Consider the following 19,432-nt stretch of genomic DNA (forward strand, 5'->3'; position numbering starts at 1 on the left):
TAATAGTAACTACCGCAATCTATCCAACATAAAAACTATTCCCCTCTCACCGACTCCGCCGCCCCCTCTCTCAGGAGCGCTCTGGAATGCCCGTTCAGTGTGTAATAAACTGCACATCATTCATGATCTCTTTACCTCCAGCAATCTATCCTTTCTGGGCATCACCGAAACATGGCTGACACCATCCAACTCTGCCTCCCCAGCTGCACTATGCTACGGTGGCCTGCACTTCTCCCACACTCCTCGCCCTGGCAATAGACAAGGTGGAGGAGTGGGCCTCCTTCTTTCTAACAACTACAACTTCACCACAATCCCACCTCTACCCTCCCTCGACCTGCCTTCCTTTGAAGTGCACTCTGTCCGAATCTATTCTCCCTCCAACCTCCAAGTGGCTGTCATATACAGACCGCCGGGCGCCACCACTGCCTTCCTCGACCACTTCTCTGCCTGGCTTCTACACTTTCTCTCTGCTGACATTCCCACCATCATCATGGGTGACTTCAACATCCCCACTGACACTCGCCAACAAGCTGCTTCCAAACTCCTCTCCCTTGCTTCGTCTTTTGGCTTAACTCAGTGGTCCACCTCTGCCACCCACAAAGATGGACACACACTAGACCTCATCTTCACCCGCCTCTGTCCCCTTTCTGACTTCACAACTTCCCCCCTCCCCCTATCTGACCACCATCTTCTGACCTTTTCAGCCCTGTCCTCCTCACCTACCCCCCCTGTCCAGCACCTAGCACATCCCCGCAGAAACCTTGCACACCTCAACATGCACACCCTCGCCGACTCTATCCTCCCACTGTCCTCCATATCGTCCCTCCACGACACAGACAGCGCCACTACTTTCTACAACACCACCCTCACATCAGCTATTGATTCAGTCGCTCCCCTTGTGCATGGCAGAGTGAGACGAATCAATAGACAGCCCTGGCACAACAGCCTCACTAAAAAACTTAGGCAAAGGTCTAGGGCTGCAGAGCGGCGGTGGAAGAAAACGCACTCCCAGGAAGACTTCACCACATTCAAAAATGCAATTCACACATTTCGTTCAGTCCTCACCTCCGCTAAACACGATTACTTCAGAAACCTCATATCCTCTCTAACACACAACCCCAAACAGTTATTCAACACTTTCAACTCCCTCCTTCGCCCACCACTGCCCCCTCCAACCTCCCTCATTTCTGCAGAAGACTTTGCCACCTACTTCCAAAAAAAAATCGACCTAATAAGGCAAGTCTTCTCTGCTCAGCCACCACAACCCCTTCATGTAGCTGACCACTGCCCCTCCCCCATAAACTTCCTCCCCACCATCACCGAAGGAGAGCTTGCACGTCTGCTCTCAAAAGCGCACCTCACCACCTGCGCACTTGACCCCATGCCATCCCACCTCCTTCCCAACCTCACCACCATCCTTATTCCAGCCTTAACCCATCTCTTCAACCTATCTTTAACGACCGGAACCTTCCCCTCTGCCTTTAAACATGCAACAGTCACACCTATCCTAAAGAAACCTTCCCTCGATCCAACCTCTACTACCAGCTACCGCCCCATATCACTACTCCCACTTGCCTCAAAACTCCTGGAACAGCACGTCCACGCTGAACTTTCCTCCCACCTCTCCTCTAACTCTCTCTTTGACAACCTACAGTCCGGCTTCCGTCCACATCACTCCACCGAAACTGCCCTGACTAAAATCACAAATGACTTGCTTACTGCCAAAGCGAACAAGCACTTCTCTATACTCCTACTCCTAGACCTGTCCTCAGCCTTCGATACCGTTGACCACTCCCTCCTATTACAGACCCTCTCTTCCCTTGGTATCAGAGATCTTGCCCTCTCTTGGATCTCTTCATACCTCTCAAATCGCACTTTTAGTGTCTCCCACTCCCACACAACCTCTTCATCCCACCATCTCTCTGTTGGCATCCCTCAAGGCTCTGTCCTAGGACCCCTACTTTTCTCTATCTACACATTTGGCCTGGGACAACTCATAAAGTCCCATGGCTTTCAGTACCACCTATATGCCGACGACACCCAGATCTACCTCTCTGGCCCAGATGCCACATCTCTGCTGTCCAAAATCCCGAAATGTCTATCTGCTATATCCTCCTTCTTCTCCTCTCGCTTCCTAAAGCTCAATGTGGCCAAAACTGAACTAATCATCTTTCCTCCGTCTCACCTACACTCTCCACCTGATCTATCTATTACAATAAATAACACCACGCTCTCGCCAGTACCCAAAGTTCGCTGCCTCGGAGTGACCTTTGACTCTGCCTTATCCTTCATACCACACATCCAATCCCTCACCACCTCCTGCCGTCTTCAACTCAAAAATATTTCCAGAATCCGCCCTTTCCTCAATCTGCAATCTACTAAAATGCTAGTGCATGCCCTCATAATCTCCCGCCTCGACTACTGCAACATCCTCCTATGTGGCCTCCCTGCCAACACGCTCGCCCCTCTCCAGTCCATCCTTAACTCTGCTGCCCGACTTATCCACCTCTCTCCTCAATACCACCCCGCTTCTCCTCTCTGCATGTCCCTCCACTGGCTTCCAATCTTCCACCGTATCCAATTCAAACTTCTAACACTGACCTACAAAGCTGTGCATAATCTGTCTCCTCCGTACATCTCCGAACTAATCCCCCACTACACTCCAACACGTCACCTCCGGTCCTCCCAAGATCTCCTCCTCTCCTCCTCTCTCATTCGCTCCTCACACACCCGACTCCAAGACTTCTCCCGAGCATCCCCAGTCTTCTGGAACTCGCTGCCTCAACACGTCAGACTATCCCCTACCCTTGCAAACTTCAAAAGGAACCTGAAAACTCATCTGTTCAGAAATGCCTACAATCTACAATGAACTCGCTGCCGCCCGACCACCGTGCGGAGCTGCCGTCCGACCGCCGTGCGGAGCTGCCGCCCGACCACCGTGCGGAGCTGCCGCCCGACCACCGTGCGGAGCTGCCGCCCGACCACCGTGCGGAGCTGCCGCCCGACCACCGTGCGGAGCTGCCGCCCGACCACCGTGCGGAGCTGCCGCCCGACCACCGTGCGGAGCTGCCGCCCGACCACCGTGCGGAGCTGCCGCCCGACCACCGTGCGGAGCTGCCGCCTGACCTACACCCCACCTATTGTCTCCTCCCCATAATCCTATAGAATGTAAGCCCGCAAGGGTAGGGCCCTCTTCCCTCTGTACTAGTCTGTCTACTGTAACTTGTATACGTATTTTGTATGTAACCCCCTTATGTACAGCACCATGGAATTAATGGTGCTCTATAAATAAATAATAATAATAATAATAATAATAGGAGATTCAAATAGGAGAACAACTTGCAAGTGGCCACCTTAAATACCTTTTCTCATGATGGATACACCTGCCTATGAAGGTCAAAGCTCAATGAGGTTAAAAAATAATTTAGTGCTTCAGTAAGTCAGTAAAAAGTAGTTAGGAGTGTTCAAATCAAGAAATTGAAAAGGGTGCCCATACTTTTGCACCGGTCAAATTTTGTTTAAATGCGGATTGCACATTTTCTGTTAGTACAATGAACCTCATTTCAATCCAGAAATATTACTCAGTCCATCAGTTATTAGATATATGAAACTGAAATAGCAAAAACCCAAATTGCTATAAAGAAAAAAGGTTAACATTAATAGGGGTGCCCAAACTTTTTCATATGACTGTATATGGGGTCACTATCTGTCTGGTACTATTATATGGGGTCACTATCTGTCTGGTACTTTTATATGGGGTCACTATCTGTCAGATATATTATATGGGGCACTATCTGTCTGGTACTATTATTTGGGGTCACTATCTGTCCGGTATATTATATGGGGCACTATCTGTCTGGTACTAGTATATGGGGTCACTATATGTCCAGTATATTATATGGGGCCACTATCTGTCTGGTACCATCATATGGGGTCACTATCTGTCTGGTACTATTATATGGGGCCACTATCTGTCTGGTACCATCATATGGGGTCACTATCTGTCTGGTACTATTACATGGGGTCACTATCTGTCTGGTACTATTATATGGGGTCACTATCTATCTGGCACTATTATATGGGGCCACTATCTGTCTGGTGCCATCATATGGGGTCACTATCTGTCTGGTACTATTATATGGGGTCACTATCTGTCTGGTACTATTATATGGGGTCACTATCTATCTGGTACTATTATATGGGGCCACTATCTGTCTGGTACCATCATATGGGGTCACTATCTGTCCGGTATATTATATGGGGCACTATCTGTCTGGTACTAGTATATGGGGTCACTATATGTCCAGTATATTATATGGGGCCACTATCTGTCTGGTACCATCATATGGGGCCACTATCTGTCTGGTACCATCATATGGGGTCACTATCTGTCTGGTACTATTACATGGGGTCACTATCTGTCTGGTACTATTATATGGGGTCACTATCTATCTGGCACTATTATATGGGGCCACTATCTGTCTGGTGCCATCATATGGGGTCACTATCTGTCTGGTACTATTATATGGGGTCACTATCTGTCTGGTACTATTATATGGGGTCACTATCTATCTGGTACTATTATATGGGGCCACTATCTGTCTGGTACCATCATATGGGGTCACTATCTGTCTGGTACTATTATATGGGGCCACTATCTGTCTGGTACTATTATATGGGGTCACTATCTGTCTGGTACTGTTATATGGGATCACTATCTATCTGGTACTATTATATGGGGTCACTATCTGTCTGGTACTATTATTTGGGGTCACTATCTATCTGGTATATTATATGGGGCCACTATCTGTTTGGTACCATCCTATGGGGTCACTATCTGTCTGGTACTATTATATGGGGTCACTATCTGTCTGGTACCATCATATGGGGTCACTATCTATCTGGTACTATTATATGGGGCCACTATCTGTCTGGTACTATTATATGGGGCCACTATCTGTCTGGTACTATTATATGGGGCCACTATCTGTCTGGTTCCATCATATGGGGTCACTATCTGTCTGGTACTATTATATGGGGCCACTATCTGTCTGGTACTATTATATGGGGTCACTATCTGTCTGGTACTGTTATATGGGGTCCCTATCTATCTGGTACTATTATATGGGGCCACTATCTGTCTGGTACCATCATATGGGGTCACTATCTATCTGGTATATTATATGGGGCCACTATCTGTTTGGTACCATCATATGGGGTCACTATCTGTCTGGTACTATTATATGGGGTCACTATCTATCTGGTACTATTATATGGGACCACTATCTGTCTGGTACCATCATATGGGGTCACTATCTGTCTGGTACTATTATATGGGGTCACTATCTGTCTGGTACTATTATATGGGGTCACTATCTATCTGGTACTATTATATGGGGCCACTATCTGTCTGGTACCATCATATGGGGTCACTATCTGTCTGGTACTATTATATGGGGCCACTATCTGTCTGGTACTATTATATGGGGTCACTATCTGTCTGGTACTGTTATATGGGGTCACTATCTATCTGGTACTATTATATGGGGTCACTATCTGTCTGGTACTATTATTTGGGGTCACTATCTATCTGGTATATTATATGGGGCCACTATCTGTCTGGTACCATCATATGGGGTCACTATCTGTCTGGTACTATTATATGGGGTCACTATCTGTCTGGTACCATCATATGGAGAGTGCGAGGTACTGAAGTAGGAGAGTGCGAGGTACTGAAGTAAAGGGAGGCGACTGAAGATAAGTGTGGCATAGTTTTAACACAATCTCATAGTGGTGATAACTGTAACTGTTTAATTTCATTAGGGACTTGTTGTCTGTGTTTGTCTGGGGTACTGTGAAAAAGCAAAAAAAAAAAAAAAAAGTGTGTCTAGTGATTTAGTCAGTAGTATTAGCCACACCTGTTTCTAGAAGCTTCTAGCAGCTTCTAGTAGTCCTTGTAGAACTATATAAACCAGCCAGAGCTAGCGAGGTGCTGAGAGTGCGAGGTACTGAAGTAAAGGGAGGCGACTGAAGATAAGTGTGGCATAGTTTTAACACAATCTCATAGTGGTGATAACTGTAACTGTTTAATTTCATTAGGGACTTGTTGTCTGTGTTTGTCTGGGGTACTGTGAAAAAGCAAAAAAAAAAAAAAAAAAGTGTGTCTAGTGATTTAGTCAGTAGTATTAGCCACACCTGTTTCTAGAAGCTTCTAGCAGCTTCTAGTAGTCCTTGTAGAACTATATAAACCAGCCAGAGCTAGCGAGGTGCTGAGAGTGCGAGGTACTGAAGTAAAGGGAGGCGACTGAAGATAAGTGTGGCATAGTTTTAACAAATCTCATAGTGGTGATAACTGTAACTGTTTAATTTCATTAGGGACTTGTTGTCTGTGTTTGTCTGGGGTACTGTGAAAAAGCAAAAAAAAAAAAAAAAAGTGTGTCTAGTGATTTAGTCAGTAGTATTAGCCACACCTGTTTCTAGAAGCTTCTAGCAGCTTCTAGTAGTCCTTGTAGAACTATATAAACCAGCCAGAGCTAGCGAGGTGCTGAGAGTGCGAGGTACTGAAGTAAAGGGAGGCGACTGAAGATAAGTGTGGCATAGTTTTAACACAATCTCATAGTGGTGATAACTGTAGCTGTTTAAGAAGAGAAGAGTCGCCGTAAGCTGATCGATTGCTGGGACTTGCCGGGTCTCGCTGTTTGAGGACATCGCAAAGCCTGACGGCGCGCGACTTTCGCCTGTCATACGCTACATCAGCATTATGGAAGAGAAGAAAATCCACATGGTCACCTGCAACACATGCTACATGTTTACGGATCTGCCGCACAAGAAATTCAACTTCACCTGTCAAAAGTGCAAACTTGTTGCCCTCTTAGAGGAAAAGGTCCGGGGACTGGAAGAAAGAATAGCAACTTTGAAGCTAATTAAAGAACATGAGGACTTCTTGGACGAGGCAGAAGCAACAATTCAGGATATGGAAAGTGAGAAAAGCTTCAGAACACATACAGAGGCTGAAAAGTGGACACATGTGACCAAAAGAAGCCAGCGGATCAAGTGGTCGGCACCACCCACACAGCTTAGCAACCAATATGAAGCCCTCATGCTGGAGAACGAAAATGGCACAGCTCAGGATGATACCGTCTCTACAGGAGAAGACACAGTATCAACAAAAGAAGTTACTTTGTCAACAAAAGCAGAAACAAAAGACACTCAAAAGCACTCAGGAGCAACAAGCAGTGCGTCCAGAAAGAAAAGAAGAGTGGTAGTTATGGGCGACTCACTACTAAGAGGCACGGAGGCAACTATCTGCAGGCCGGACATAACCGCACGAGAAGTATGCTGCCTCCCTGGAGCAAAAATCAAGGATGTGGCCAACAGGATACCAACTATCCTCGGATCCAAGGACGAATACCCATTCCTATTGATACATGTAGGAACAAACGACACGGCAAGAAATGATCTGCCAACTATTTGTGAAGACTTTGAAATTCTGGGGAAGAAAATAAAGGAACGGAACGTACAGGTTGTTTTCTCATCAATCCTCCCAGTCGATGGCCATGGTGTCAGAAGATGGAATAGGATACTAAATTTGAACAACTGGCTACGACGGTGGTGCAGGCAGCAAGGATTTGGATTCTTAGACCATGGAGTGAATTACCTCTACGATGGACTTCTCGCAAGAGACGGGATACACCTCACAAAACCTGGGAAACACACGTTCGCCAGAAGGCTTGCCACACTCATCAGGAGGGCTTTAAACTAGAAGAAGAGGGGATGGGAGAAAAAACAGCAGACAAGAACATGCAGCAGAAGGACAAACTAATCAAGGATACTAGATGCCGTAAAGAGGACCCAAGACAGGGTACTAAGAAGGAAGCTGAGAAAAGGGGAGCAAAACTTCTTTCCTGCATGCTGACCAATGCAAGAAGCCTGACCAATAAGATGGAGGAACTGGAGCTGGTAATGTATGAGGAGAAATACGACATAGTAGGAATAACTGAGACATGGTTAGATGATAGTTATGACTGGGCGGCTAACCTGCAAGGATATGAATTGTTTAGGAGGGATCGTAAAAAAAGGAAAGGGGGTGGAGTCTGTCTATATATAAAGTCCAGTTTAAAGCCCAGACTAAGAGAAGATATTCAAGAGGGAAATGAAGAGGTGGAGTCTCTATGGGTGGAGATACAAGGAGGGAAAACTAATAAAATCCTCATAGGGGTTTGTTATAAGCCACCAAATATAACAGAAACCACTGAAAATGTATTATTGAAACAAATAGACAAAGCAGCAAATCACAATGAGGTGATTATTATGGGGGACTTCAATTACCCCGATATAGACTGGGAAACTGAAACCTGTGTATCTCAGAAAGGAAACCGGTTTCTGTCAGTAACTAAGGATAATTATCTGTCCCAACTTGTGCCGGGCCCAACTAGAGGGGCAGCCCTTCTGGACTTAATTTTAAGCAACAGGCCAGATAGAATAACAGACGTACGAGTGGATGGGCACCTAGGGAATAGTGACCACAATATAATACAATTCCACTTGTCCTTTAGTAAGGTGCCTTGGAGGGGGGTAACAAAAACGCTGAATTTCAGGAAAGCAAAGTTTGATCAACTTAGAGAAGACCTTCGCCAAATTGATTGGGACAATGTCCTCAAAAATGGGAGCACAGAAAATAAGTGGGAAATTTTTAAATCAGTATTAAACACCCACTGCGAGCTAGCCATACCATACAGAAATAAAAGGGCTAGGAACAGGAGAAAACCAATGTGGCTTAATAAGGATGTAAAAGGGGCAATGAATAATAAGAAAAAGGCATTTAAAAAGCTAAAACAAGAAGGCAGCGAGGAAGCATTAAAAATATATAGAGAAAAAAATAAAATGTGTAAAAAACAAATATATTTAGCAAAAGTAGAAACTGAGAGACTCATTGCTAAGGAAAGCAAAACAAATCCCAAACTATTCTTTAATTATATAAACAGAAAAAAGATTAAAATTGATGGTGTTGGCCCTTTAAAGAATAATGAGGGTAAAATCATAGAAAGCGATGTGGGAAAAGCAAATGTTTTAAATACTTTTTTCTCAACTGTGTTCACACAGGAAAAGCATATGCCAGGGGAAATGCAGAGTGATCATGTAAATGCCCCATTAAGTATGACCTGCCTAACCCAGGAAGAAGTGCAGAACCGACTTAGTAACATTAAAATTGACAAATCACCAGGCCCTGATGGCATTCACCCTCGGGTATTAAGGGAGTTAAGTAATGTGATAGACAGGCCTCTATTCCTTTTATTTAAAGACTCTATAGAAACTGGGTCTGTTCCACTGGATTGGCGGCTAGCAAATGTGGTACCAATATTCAAAAAAGGGTGCAAAAGGGAACCTGGAAACTATAGGCCGGTAAGCTTAACATCTGTTGTGGGTAAAATGTTTGAAGGGTTTTTAAGGAATACTATTATGGAATGTCTCAATGTTAATAACTGTTTAACTCCATATCAACATGGATTTATGAAGGATCGCTCCTGTCAAACTAACCTGATCAGCTTCTATGAGGATGTAAGCTCTCACATGGACCGAGGAGAATCATTGGATGTCATTTATCTTGACTTCGGTAAAGCATTTGACACTGTCCCACATAAAAGACTGCTAAGTAAAATGAGAAAGCTTGGGCTCGGGGAAAATGTGTGTAGATGGGTAGGTAGCTGGCTTAGTGGTAGAAAACAAAGAGTGGTTATTAATGGTGCATACTCAGATTGGGCCAGGGTTACTAGTGGGGTGCCACAGGGGTCTGTATTGGGCCCCCTACTATTTAATATATTTATTAATGATCTGGTGGATGGTTTACAGAGTAAAATATCAGTATTTGCAGATGATACAAAACTATGTAAGGTAGTTAACACAAAGGAGGATAGTTTGCAACTACAGATTGACTTGAGTAAATTGGAGAATTGGGCTGAAAAATGGCAAATGAGGTTTAACACAGATAAGTGTAAGGTTATGCACATGGGAAGGAGAAACACATGCTACGATTACTTACTAAATGGGAAACTGCTGGGGAAATCAGACATGGAAAAAGACTTAGGCATCTTAGTGAATAAGAATCTAAATTGGAGTGCCCAGTGTCAGGCAGCAGCCACCAAAGCAAATAGGGTGATGGGATGCATTAGAAGAGGTCTGGGGGCACGAGATGAAAACATCATTCTCCCTCTGTACAAATCACTAGTCAGACCACACTTGGAGTATTGTGTGCAATTTTGGGCGCCGGTGCTGAAGAAAGACATTACTGAACTTGAAAGGGTTCAGAGGCGGGCTACTAAAATAATAAATGGAATGGGTGCATTACAATACACGGAAAGGTTATCAAAATTAGGTCTATTTACTCTAGAAAAGAGAAGACTTAGGGGAGACCTAATAAATATGTACAAATATATCAGAGGGCCATATAGAGATCTCTCCCATGATCTGTTTGTACCAAGGACTATGACAAGAACAAGGGGGCATTCTTTTCGATTGGAGGAAAGAAAATTCCTACATCAGCATAGAAGAGGGTTCTTCACGGTAAGAGCAGTGAGGCTCTGGAACTCTCTTCCTGAGGAAGTGGTGATGGCCAACTCACTGAATGAATTTAAGAGAGGAATGGATGCATTTCTTGTTAGCAAAAGTATAGAAGGTTATAAATAGCATAATCTTACAGGTAGATAGAAGAGCGACCAAGATTATTAGAGGAATGGGTGGGCTGCAATACCAAGACAGGTTATTAAACTTGGGGTTAGTTAGTTAGGAAAAACAAAGGCTTAGGGGGATCTAATCACAATGTATAAATATATGAGGGGACAGTACAGAGACCTTTCCAAAGATCTCTTTACACCTAGGCCTGCGACTGGAACACGGGGGCATCCGCTACGTCTTGAGGAAAGAATGTTTAATCATAATCACAGATGAGGACTCTTTACTGTACGAGCAGTGAGACTATGGAACTCTCTGCCGTATGATGTTGTATTGAGGGATTCACAAGTAAAATTTAAGCAGAGCCTGATCGCATTAATTGAAAAATATAATATTACCAGTTATGTATATTAGATTTTATGACAGGGTGTTGATCCAGGGAACTAGTCTGATTGCCGTATGTGGAGTCAGGAAGGAATTTTTTTCCCCATTGGAGCTTATTTGACACATTGGGTTTTTTTTGCCTTCCTCTGGATCAACATGTTAGGCTACGGGTTGAACTAGATGGACTTAGAGTCTCCCTTCAACCTTAAAAACTATGAAACTATATGGGGTCACTATCTGTCTGGTACTATTATATGGAGTCACTATCTGTCTGGTACCATCATATGGGGTCACTATCTGTCTGGTACTATTATATGGGGCCACTATCTGTCTGGTACTATTATATGGGGTCACTATCTGTCTGGTACTATTATATGGGGTCACTATCTATCTGGTACTATTTTATGGGGCCACTATCTGTCTGGTACCATCATATGGGGTCACTATCTGTCTGGTACTATTATATGGGGCCACTATCTGTCTGGTACTATTATATGGGGCCACTATCTGTCTGGTACTATTATATGGGGTCACTATCTGTCTGGTACTATTATATGGGGCCACTATCTGTCTGGTACTATTATATGGGGTCACTATCTGTCTGGTACTATTATATGGGGCCACTATCTGTCTGGTACTATTATATGGGGTCACTATCTGTCTGGTACTATTATATGGGGCCACTATCTGTCTGGTACCATCATATGGGGCCACTATCTGTCCAGTATATTATATGGGGTCACTATCTGTCTGGTACTATTATATGGGGTCACTATCTGTCTGGTACTATTATATGGGGCCACTATCTGTCTGGTACCATCATATGGGGTCACTATCTATCTGGTACTATTATATGGGGTCACTATCTGTCTGGTACTGTTATATGGGGTCACTATCTATCTGGTACCATTATATGGGGTCACTATCTATCTGGTACTATTATATGGGGCCACTATCTGTCCAGTATATTATATGGGGTCACTATCTGTCTGGTACTATTATTTGGGGTCACTATCTGTCTGGTATATTATATGGGGGTCCTTATCTGGCCCTAATATTTTTGGGTTTCTATCTCAGACACTGTTATATTGTGACGTGTAATAAATCTGTGATGGTTTTGGCTTTTGCAAGTTTATTTTGAGAGGGGATTTTGTGATTATTTTGGCTTTTGCGGGGGTTTTGCGGGGGAGAAAGGAGGGGATTTTGTGATATTTTGGTTTTTGGGAGGGGCAGAGAGGAGGGGATTTTGTGATATTTTGGTGTTTGGGAGGGGGAGAGAGGAGGGGATTTTGTGATATTTTGGTGTTTGGGAGGGGGAGAAAGGAGGGGATTTTGTGATATTTTGGTGTTTGGGAGGGGCAGAGAGGAGGGGATTTTGTGATATTTTGGATTTTGTAACATTTCGGGATTTGGTGACATTTTGGACTGATGTGATTTGATTTTGTGGCATTTTTTGGGATCAGTGATTTCTCACTTTGCCTTTCTCTTCCTTGCTCATTATAGCAGTCATCCGGAGGGTCTGACACTTTCCGGCTGCCCCTGTGCAGGACCCCTGGGTGCAGTATCTGGCGGTTTGTTTGTTGAGTGTTGCACAAGTTTGTACTTTTCTGTGATTTTGGCTTTCCTCCCAGTTACTGATTAATGAGTCCAATCCTACATAAACCTTTGTGAATGAAGAGCGGCACAGAGTCCGTCCGGGATGATGGGGAGAGCAGTCCTGTACCTGGCGGTCCTCACCTGCCTGACTGCAACCTACGCCCAGCCACAGTGAGTATTGGAGGAGTATCTAGTCCTCAGGTCATGTTGGGGGTTGTAGTGTCTATTATACAATTCTATCATGGTGTCCACTATGTTGGTGGTGGTAAAGTTTCATGTATTTAGCATAATAGAATAGTATTGTGGCTATGGACTCCGCCAAAAGGTTTTCTGCGGCTCGCGGACCTGTCCGGGAGACGCCGCTTCCTTCTTCCTCTTTCAGACACAAATACATTTGAACACTGTGGTGATGGTACTGGGGCAGACGAGCGGTCGTCAGCCGTCACCCTGAATATCAGCAGCGTGATGAGGTCACCACGCTGCTGACATCATCACGCTGATGGTGGCGCCGGGGCCGCAGAGGTGGCGAGGACGTGGCGGGCACTGGTAAGCACACCAGGAGGAGCCGAAGATGAACTGTGCATCAAGATTGATGTTACTATTATGGAGCAATGGGGGATATTATGGGCTTATGAAGCTGTGGGTGACATGGAGCTATGGCGGACATTATGGAGCTGTGGGGGACTTGGAGCTATGGGGGACATTGTGGAGCTGTGGGGATATTACAGAGCTGTGGGTGACATGGAGCTATGGGCATATATAGTATTATGGAGCTGTGGGGGACATGAAGCATTGGGCATATATAGTATTATGGAGCTGTGGGTGACATGAAGCATTGGGCATATATAGTATTATGGAGCTATGGAGGACATGGAGCAATGGGGATATTATGGAGCTTTGCGGACATGGATAAAGAGAGAATATTATAAAGCTGTAGGGGAAAAGGAGGATATTTTTGAGATATAGGAACATTATGAAGGAATGGAGGACATTTTGGGACACATGGCGTAAACAGGGACATTATGGATCGATTTGAGACATTATTGGGCAAAGAGGAACTTTATGGGGCAATTAGAGGGGATTGTGAAAGGGGGCATTGTATAGCATGGGGTGGACATTATGCAGAGAGACAGTTTGGGGGGACATTATAGAGTGAGGCAGTGTGTGGGGAGACATTGTGAAGAGGGGCTGTGTGGGAGATATTATGAAGAGGGGCAGTGTGGGGGATATTATGAAGAGGGGCTGCGTAGGAGATATTATGGAGAAGGGCAGTATGGGGGATATTATAGAGAGAGGCAGTGTGGGGGATATTATGGAGATGGGCAGTGTGGGGCATATTATAGGGAACGACAGTGTGGGCATATTATGGAGAGGGGCAGTGTGGAGGTTATTATGGAGAGGGGCAGTGTGGGGGGATACTATAGAAAGGGGCAGTGTGGGGAAGACATTACGGATAGGAGCAGTGTGGGGGATGTTATGTAGAGGGGCAGTGTGGGAGCATATTTTGTGAAGGAAGCACAGTGAGGAGCAATTATATAAATGGGGTGCCGCATGAGAGATATTTATATTTCTGGGGCAGTATAATGATACTTTTTTTTCTAAGGCCACTGTGTCAGGAAGAGCTTTTGGATGCCATAGAAGATGGAAATCTTGAAAGACGAGCTCTCGGCGTAAGACCTCATCGTCGTATCTGTCCTACATGGAGAAAAAAGGAATGGAGACGAGTCCAACCGGAGATTATGTTAGAGATGAAGTCACCCTTAAGGTACCTGGATGTATATGTTTATTTCTGATCCAGTCTGCATCTCATCAGCACTGTGGTTCCTGTATGGTCTGATAATGGCTGGTAACAACTCCCAGTATCTCCTTAACATTGTTAAGGACATACTGGGAATTGTACAATAGGGAAAAAAGTAATTATTCAGCCCCCAATTGTGCGCGTTCTCCCCCTTATAAAGATGAGATTTGCCTGTAAGTGACATCATAGGTGACCACAACTATGAGAGACAAAATGAGAAAACAAATCCAGAAACATCACTGCGTCTGATTTGGAAGATTTTATTTGCAAATTCTGGTGGAAAATAAGTATTTGGTCAATAACAAAAGTTTATCTCGATATTTTGTTCTATATCCTTTGTTGGCAGTGACAGAGGTGAAACGTTTTCTGTCTTCACAAGGTTGGCACACACTGTTGGTGTATGTTGGCCTATTCCTCCATGCAGATCTCCTCTAGAGCAGTGATGTTTTGGGCCTGTCGCTGGGCAACACGGACTTTAAACTCCCTCCAAAGGTTTTCTATGGGGTTGAGATCTGGAGACTGGCTAGGCCACTCCAGGACATGATATGCTTCTTATAAAGCCACTCCTTCGTTGCCCTGGTGGTGTGCTTGGGATCATTATCATGCTGAAAGACCCAGCCATGTTTCATCTTCAATACCCTTGCAGATGGAAGGAGGTTTACACTCAAAATCTCATACAAGGCCCCATTCATTCTTTTATGTACACAGATCAGTCGTCCTGGTTCCTTTGCACAGAAACAGCCCCAAAGCATGATGTTGCCACCCCCATGCTTCACAGTAGGTATGGTGTTCTTTGGATGCAACTCATCATTCTGTCTCCTCCAAAAACGAAGAGTTGTGTTTCTACCAAACAGTTCTACTTTGGTTTCATCAGACCACATGACATTCTCCAATACTCTTCTGGGTAATCCAAATGCTCTCTAGCAGACTGCAGACGGGCCTGGACATGCACTGGCTTAAGCAGGGGAACACGTCTGGCACTGCAGGCTCTGAGTCACTGGCGATGTAGTGTGTTACTAATGGTAGCCTTTGTTACGGTGGTCCCATCTCTATGCAGGTCATTCACTAGGTCCCCCCGTTTGGTTCTGGGATTTTTGCTCACCGTTCTTGTGATCATTTTGACCCCACAGGGTGAGATATTGCGTGGAGCCTCAGCTCAACAGAGATTATCAGTGGTCTTGTATGTCTTCTATTTTCCTATTATTGCTTCCACAGTTGATTTCATCACACCAAGCTGCTTGCCAATTGCAGATTCAGTATTCCCAGCCTGGTGCAGGGCTACAATTTTGTTTCTGGTGTCCTTCGACAGCTCTTTGGTCTTCACCATAGTGGAGTTTGGAGTGTGACTGTTTGAGATTGTGGTCAGGTGTCTTTTATACTGATAATAAGTTCAAACATGAGCCATGACTACAGGTAGTGAGTGGAGGACAGAGGAGCCTCTTAAAGAAGAATAAGGCCAGGGCCACACGGGGCACTAGTGTAGTGCTCGCATGGCACTCGGCTCACGCTGGCAGTACAGCAGAGCCGAGTGTCATCCTAGCATCCCTGCAACTAAGGTCCGAGTGTGCGAGCGGACCTCAGCTGCGGGGGACAGGCCAGCTCTGAGGAGGGGCGGGACAGCACTGAGGAGGGGAGGGAAGGATTTCTCTCCCTCTCTTCTCCGTAGCCGGCTATTGCCATTCTCGCACTGCACTCACGGTACACCGGTGTACCGCGAGTGCAGTGCAATTATTCTCTCGCCCCATAGACTTGAATGGGTGCGAGGGAAAAGAGTCTCGCATTACAATCGCAGCATGCTGCGATTGTTTTCTCGGTCCGATTAGGGCTGAGAAAATAATCGCTCATGTGTGCTGACACACAGGCTAATATTGGTCCAAGTGGAATGCGATGTTTTATCGCACCGATTTTCTCGCCGTGTGGCTTAGGCCTTAACAGGACTGTGAGAGGCAGAAATCTTGTTTTTAGGTGACTAAATACTTATTTTCCACCGTAATTGTCAAATAAAATCTTGCCAAATCAGACGCGGTGATTTTCTGGATTTGTTTTCTCATTTTGTCTCTCATAGTTGTGGTCACCTATGATGTCAATTACAGGCAAATCTCATCTTTTTAATTGGAAGAACTTGCACAATTGGTGGCTGACTAAATAGTTTTTTTCCCCACTGTATGGTCAAGTGAAACATATGTGGGGATGGGGCAAACCTGACAATCAATTGATTGCTGTATTAAGCTTGATAAAGTATATATTTACTAAGGGTGCTTCTGGCACTGCATTTATGTACTCTTGGTAGTTCTGGTGCAACATTTATGTACTGATGGTGGTTCTGGCACTTCATTCATGTACTGACTGTGGTTTACTGACTGTGGATCTGTACAATATCATATACTGATGGTGGTTCTGGTGCTGCCTCCATGTACTGACTGTGGTTCTGTACTATATTCATGTACTGACTATGTTTCTGACAGTGTATTTATGTACTGATGGTCGTTCTGGTGCTGTATTCATGTACTGATGGTGGTTCTGGTGCTGCATTCATGTACTGACGGTATTTTGGGTGCTGCATTCATGTACTGACGGTAGTTTTTGTGCTGAATTCATGAACTGATGGTGTTTATGGTTCTGCAATCAAGTACTGGTAGTTTTTGTGCTGAATTTATGTACTGATGGTGGTTCTGGTGCTGCATTCATGTACTGACTGTAGTTTTTGGGCTGCATTTATTTGCTGATTGTGGTTCTAATTTTATACACATGTAGCAATTCGTGTTGTACTTCATAGCTACATTACAACCTAAAAATTCTCAAAACTTTGAGACTTAAGGTTATGAGTAGACTTGGAGAGTTTGTGCTCCAAAAACTGAGTTTGAGGTAGCATATTTTCACTCTGATTTTTTTTTAGCAGAAACTCTCCAAATTCTCCTCAAATACTCAAAACTTGGTTCTGGCGAAGTCCACGTCTGTCACATCTCACATTGATGGTTCCTCTCTGCCAACAGATGTGCCCTCATCATGCCCAGCTTCCTGCACGTGGAGGTGGAGGAGACCATCGTGCTGGATGCTCAGCTACAAAAAGATCCCTTCGAGGCTGAAATCACCATACAAGACTTTCCTCAGAAAGTGCTAGAAATAGCCAAGACCAAGGTTACTTTAAACAGTGCTAATGGCTTCATAGAGAAAGTGAATATAAAGGTGAGAAGATAAGACCACTGTGGTGAATAGAGTCCATATTTATATACAAAATGATACATACACTGTGTATACAAAAATATAACTACTATAATAGTGCCCCTATGTACAAGAGTATAACTACTATAATACTGTCCCTATGTACAAGAATATAACTACTATAATACTGCTCCTATGTACAAGAATATAACTACTATAATACTGCTCCTATGTACAAGAATATAACTACTATAATACTGCCCCCTATGTACAAGAATATAACTACTATAATGCTGCCCCCTATATACAAGAATATAACTACTATAATACTGCCCCTATGTACAAGAATATAACTACTATAATACTGCTCCTATGTACAAGAATATAACTACTATAATACTGCCTCCTATGTACAAGAATATAACTACTATAATACTGCCCCCTATGTACAAGAATATAACTACTATAATACTGCCCCTATGTACAAGAATATAACTACTATAATACTGCCCCTATGTACAAGAATATAACTACTATAATACTGCCCCCTATGTACAAGAATATAACTACTATAATACTGCCCCTATGTACAAGAATATAACTACTATAATACTGCTCCTATGTACAAGAGTATAACTACTATAATACTGCCCCCTATGTAGAAGAATATAACTACTATAATACTGCCTCCTATATACAAGAATATAACTACTATAATACTGCCTCCTATATACAAGAATATAACTACTATAATACTGCTCCCTATGTACAAGAATATAACTACTATAATACTGCTCCTATGTACAAGAATATAACTACTATAATACTGCCTCCTATGTACAAGAATATAACTACTATAATACTGCCCCCTATGTACAAGAATATAACTACTATAATACTGCCCCTATGTACAAGAATATAACTACTATAATACTGCCCCCTATGTACAAGAATATAACTACTATAATACTGCCTCCTATGTACAAGAATATAACTACTATAATACTGCCCCTATGTACAAGAATATAACTACTATAATACTGCCCCTATGTACAAGAATATAACTACTATAATACTGCTCCTATGTACAAGAGTATAACTACTATAACACTGCCCCCTATGTAGAAGAATATAACTACTATAATACTGCACCTATGTACAAGAATATAACTACTATAATACTGCCCCCTATGTACAAGAATATAACTACTATAATACTGCACCTATGTACAAGAATATAACTACTATAATACTGTCCCTATATACAAGAATATAACTACTATAATACTGCCCCCTTTGTACAAGAATATAACTACTATAATACTGCCCCTATGTACAAGAATATAACTACTATAATACTGCTCATATATACAAGAATATAACTACTATAATACTGCTCCCTATGTACAAGAATATAACTACTATAATACTGCCCCCTTTGTACAAGAATATAACTACTATAATACTGCCCCTATGTACAAGAATATAACTACTATAATACTGCCCCCTTTGTACAAGAATATAACTACTATAATACTGCCCCTATGTACAAGAATATAACTACTATAATACTGCCCCCTATGTACAAGAATATAACTACTATAATACTGCCCCTATGTACAAGAATATAACTACTATAATACTGCCCCCTATGTACAAGAATATATCTACTATAATACTGCCCCTATGTACAAGAATATAACTACTATAATACTGCTCCTATGTACAAGAATATAACTACTATAATACTGTCCCTATGTACAAGAATATAACTACTATAATACTGCCCCTATGTACAAGAATATAACTACTATAATACTGCCA

At 43.4% G+C, this 19,432-nt stretch overlaps 1 protein-coding gene across 1 annotated transcript in view; it reads left to right on the forward strand.

Moving 5' to 3' along the window:
• Positions 1-12,678: 12,678 nt before the first annotated feature.
• Positions 12,679-19,432, forward strand: part of LOC142304356 (complement C3-like) — a 122,260-nt gene continuing 115,506 nt past the window's right edge. Inside the window, exons 1-2 of the mRNA XM_075346660.1 lie at positions 12,679-12,819; positions 17,440-17,632. Of these exons, the coding sequence (XP_075202775.1) occupies positions 12,752-12,819; positions 17,440-17,632 (261 nt within the window). The 5' untranslated portion in view covers positions 12,679-12,751. The remainder of the gene's footprint in view (positions 12,820-17,439; positions 17,633-19,432) is intronic.

Source organism: Anomaloglossus baeobatrachus, chromosome 4 (assembly GCF_048569485.1).
Source record: "Anomaloglossus baeobatrachus isolate aAnoBae1 chromosome 4, aAnoBae1.hap1, whole genome shotgun sequence".
In the NCBI taxonomy this organism is placed as follows: Eukaryota; Metazoa; Chordata; class Amphibia; order Anura; family Aromobatidae; genus Anomaloglossus; species Anomaloglossus baeobatrachus.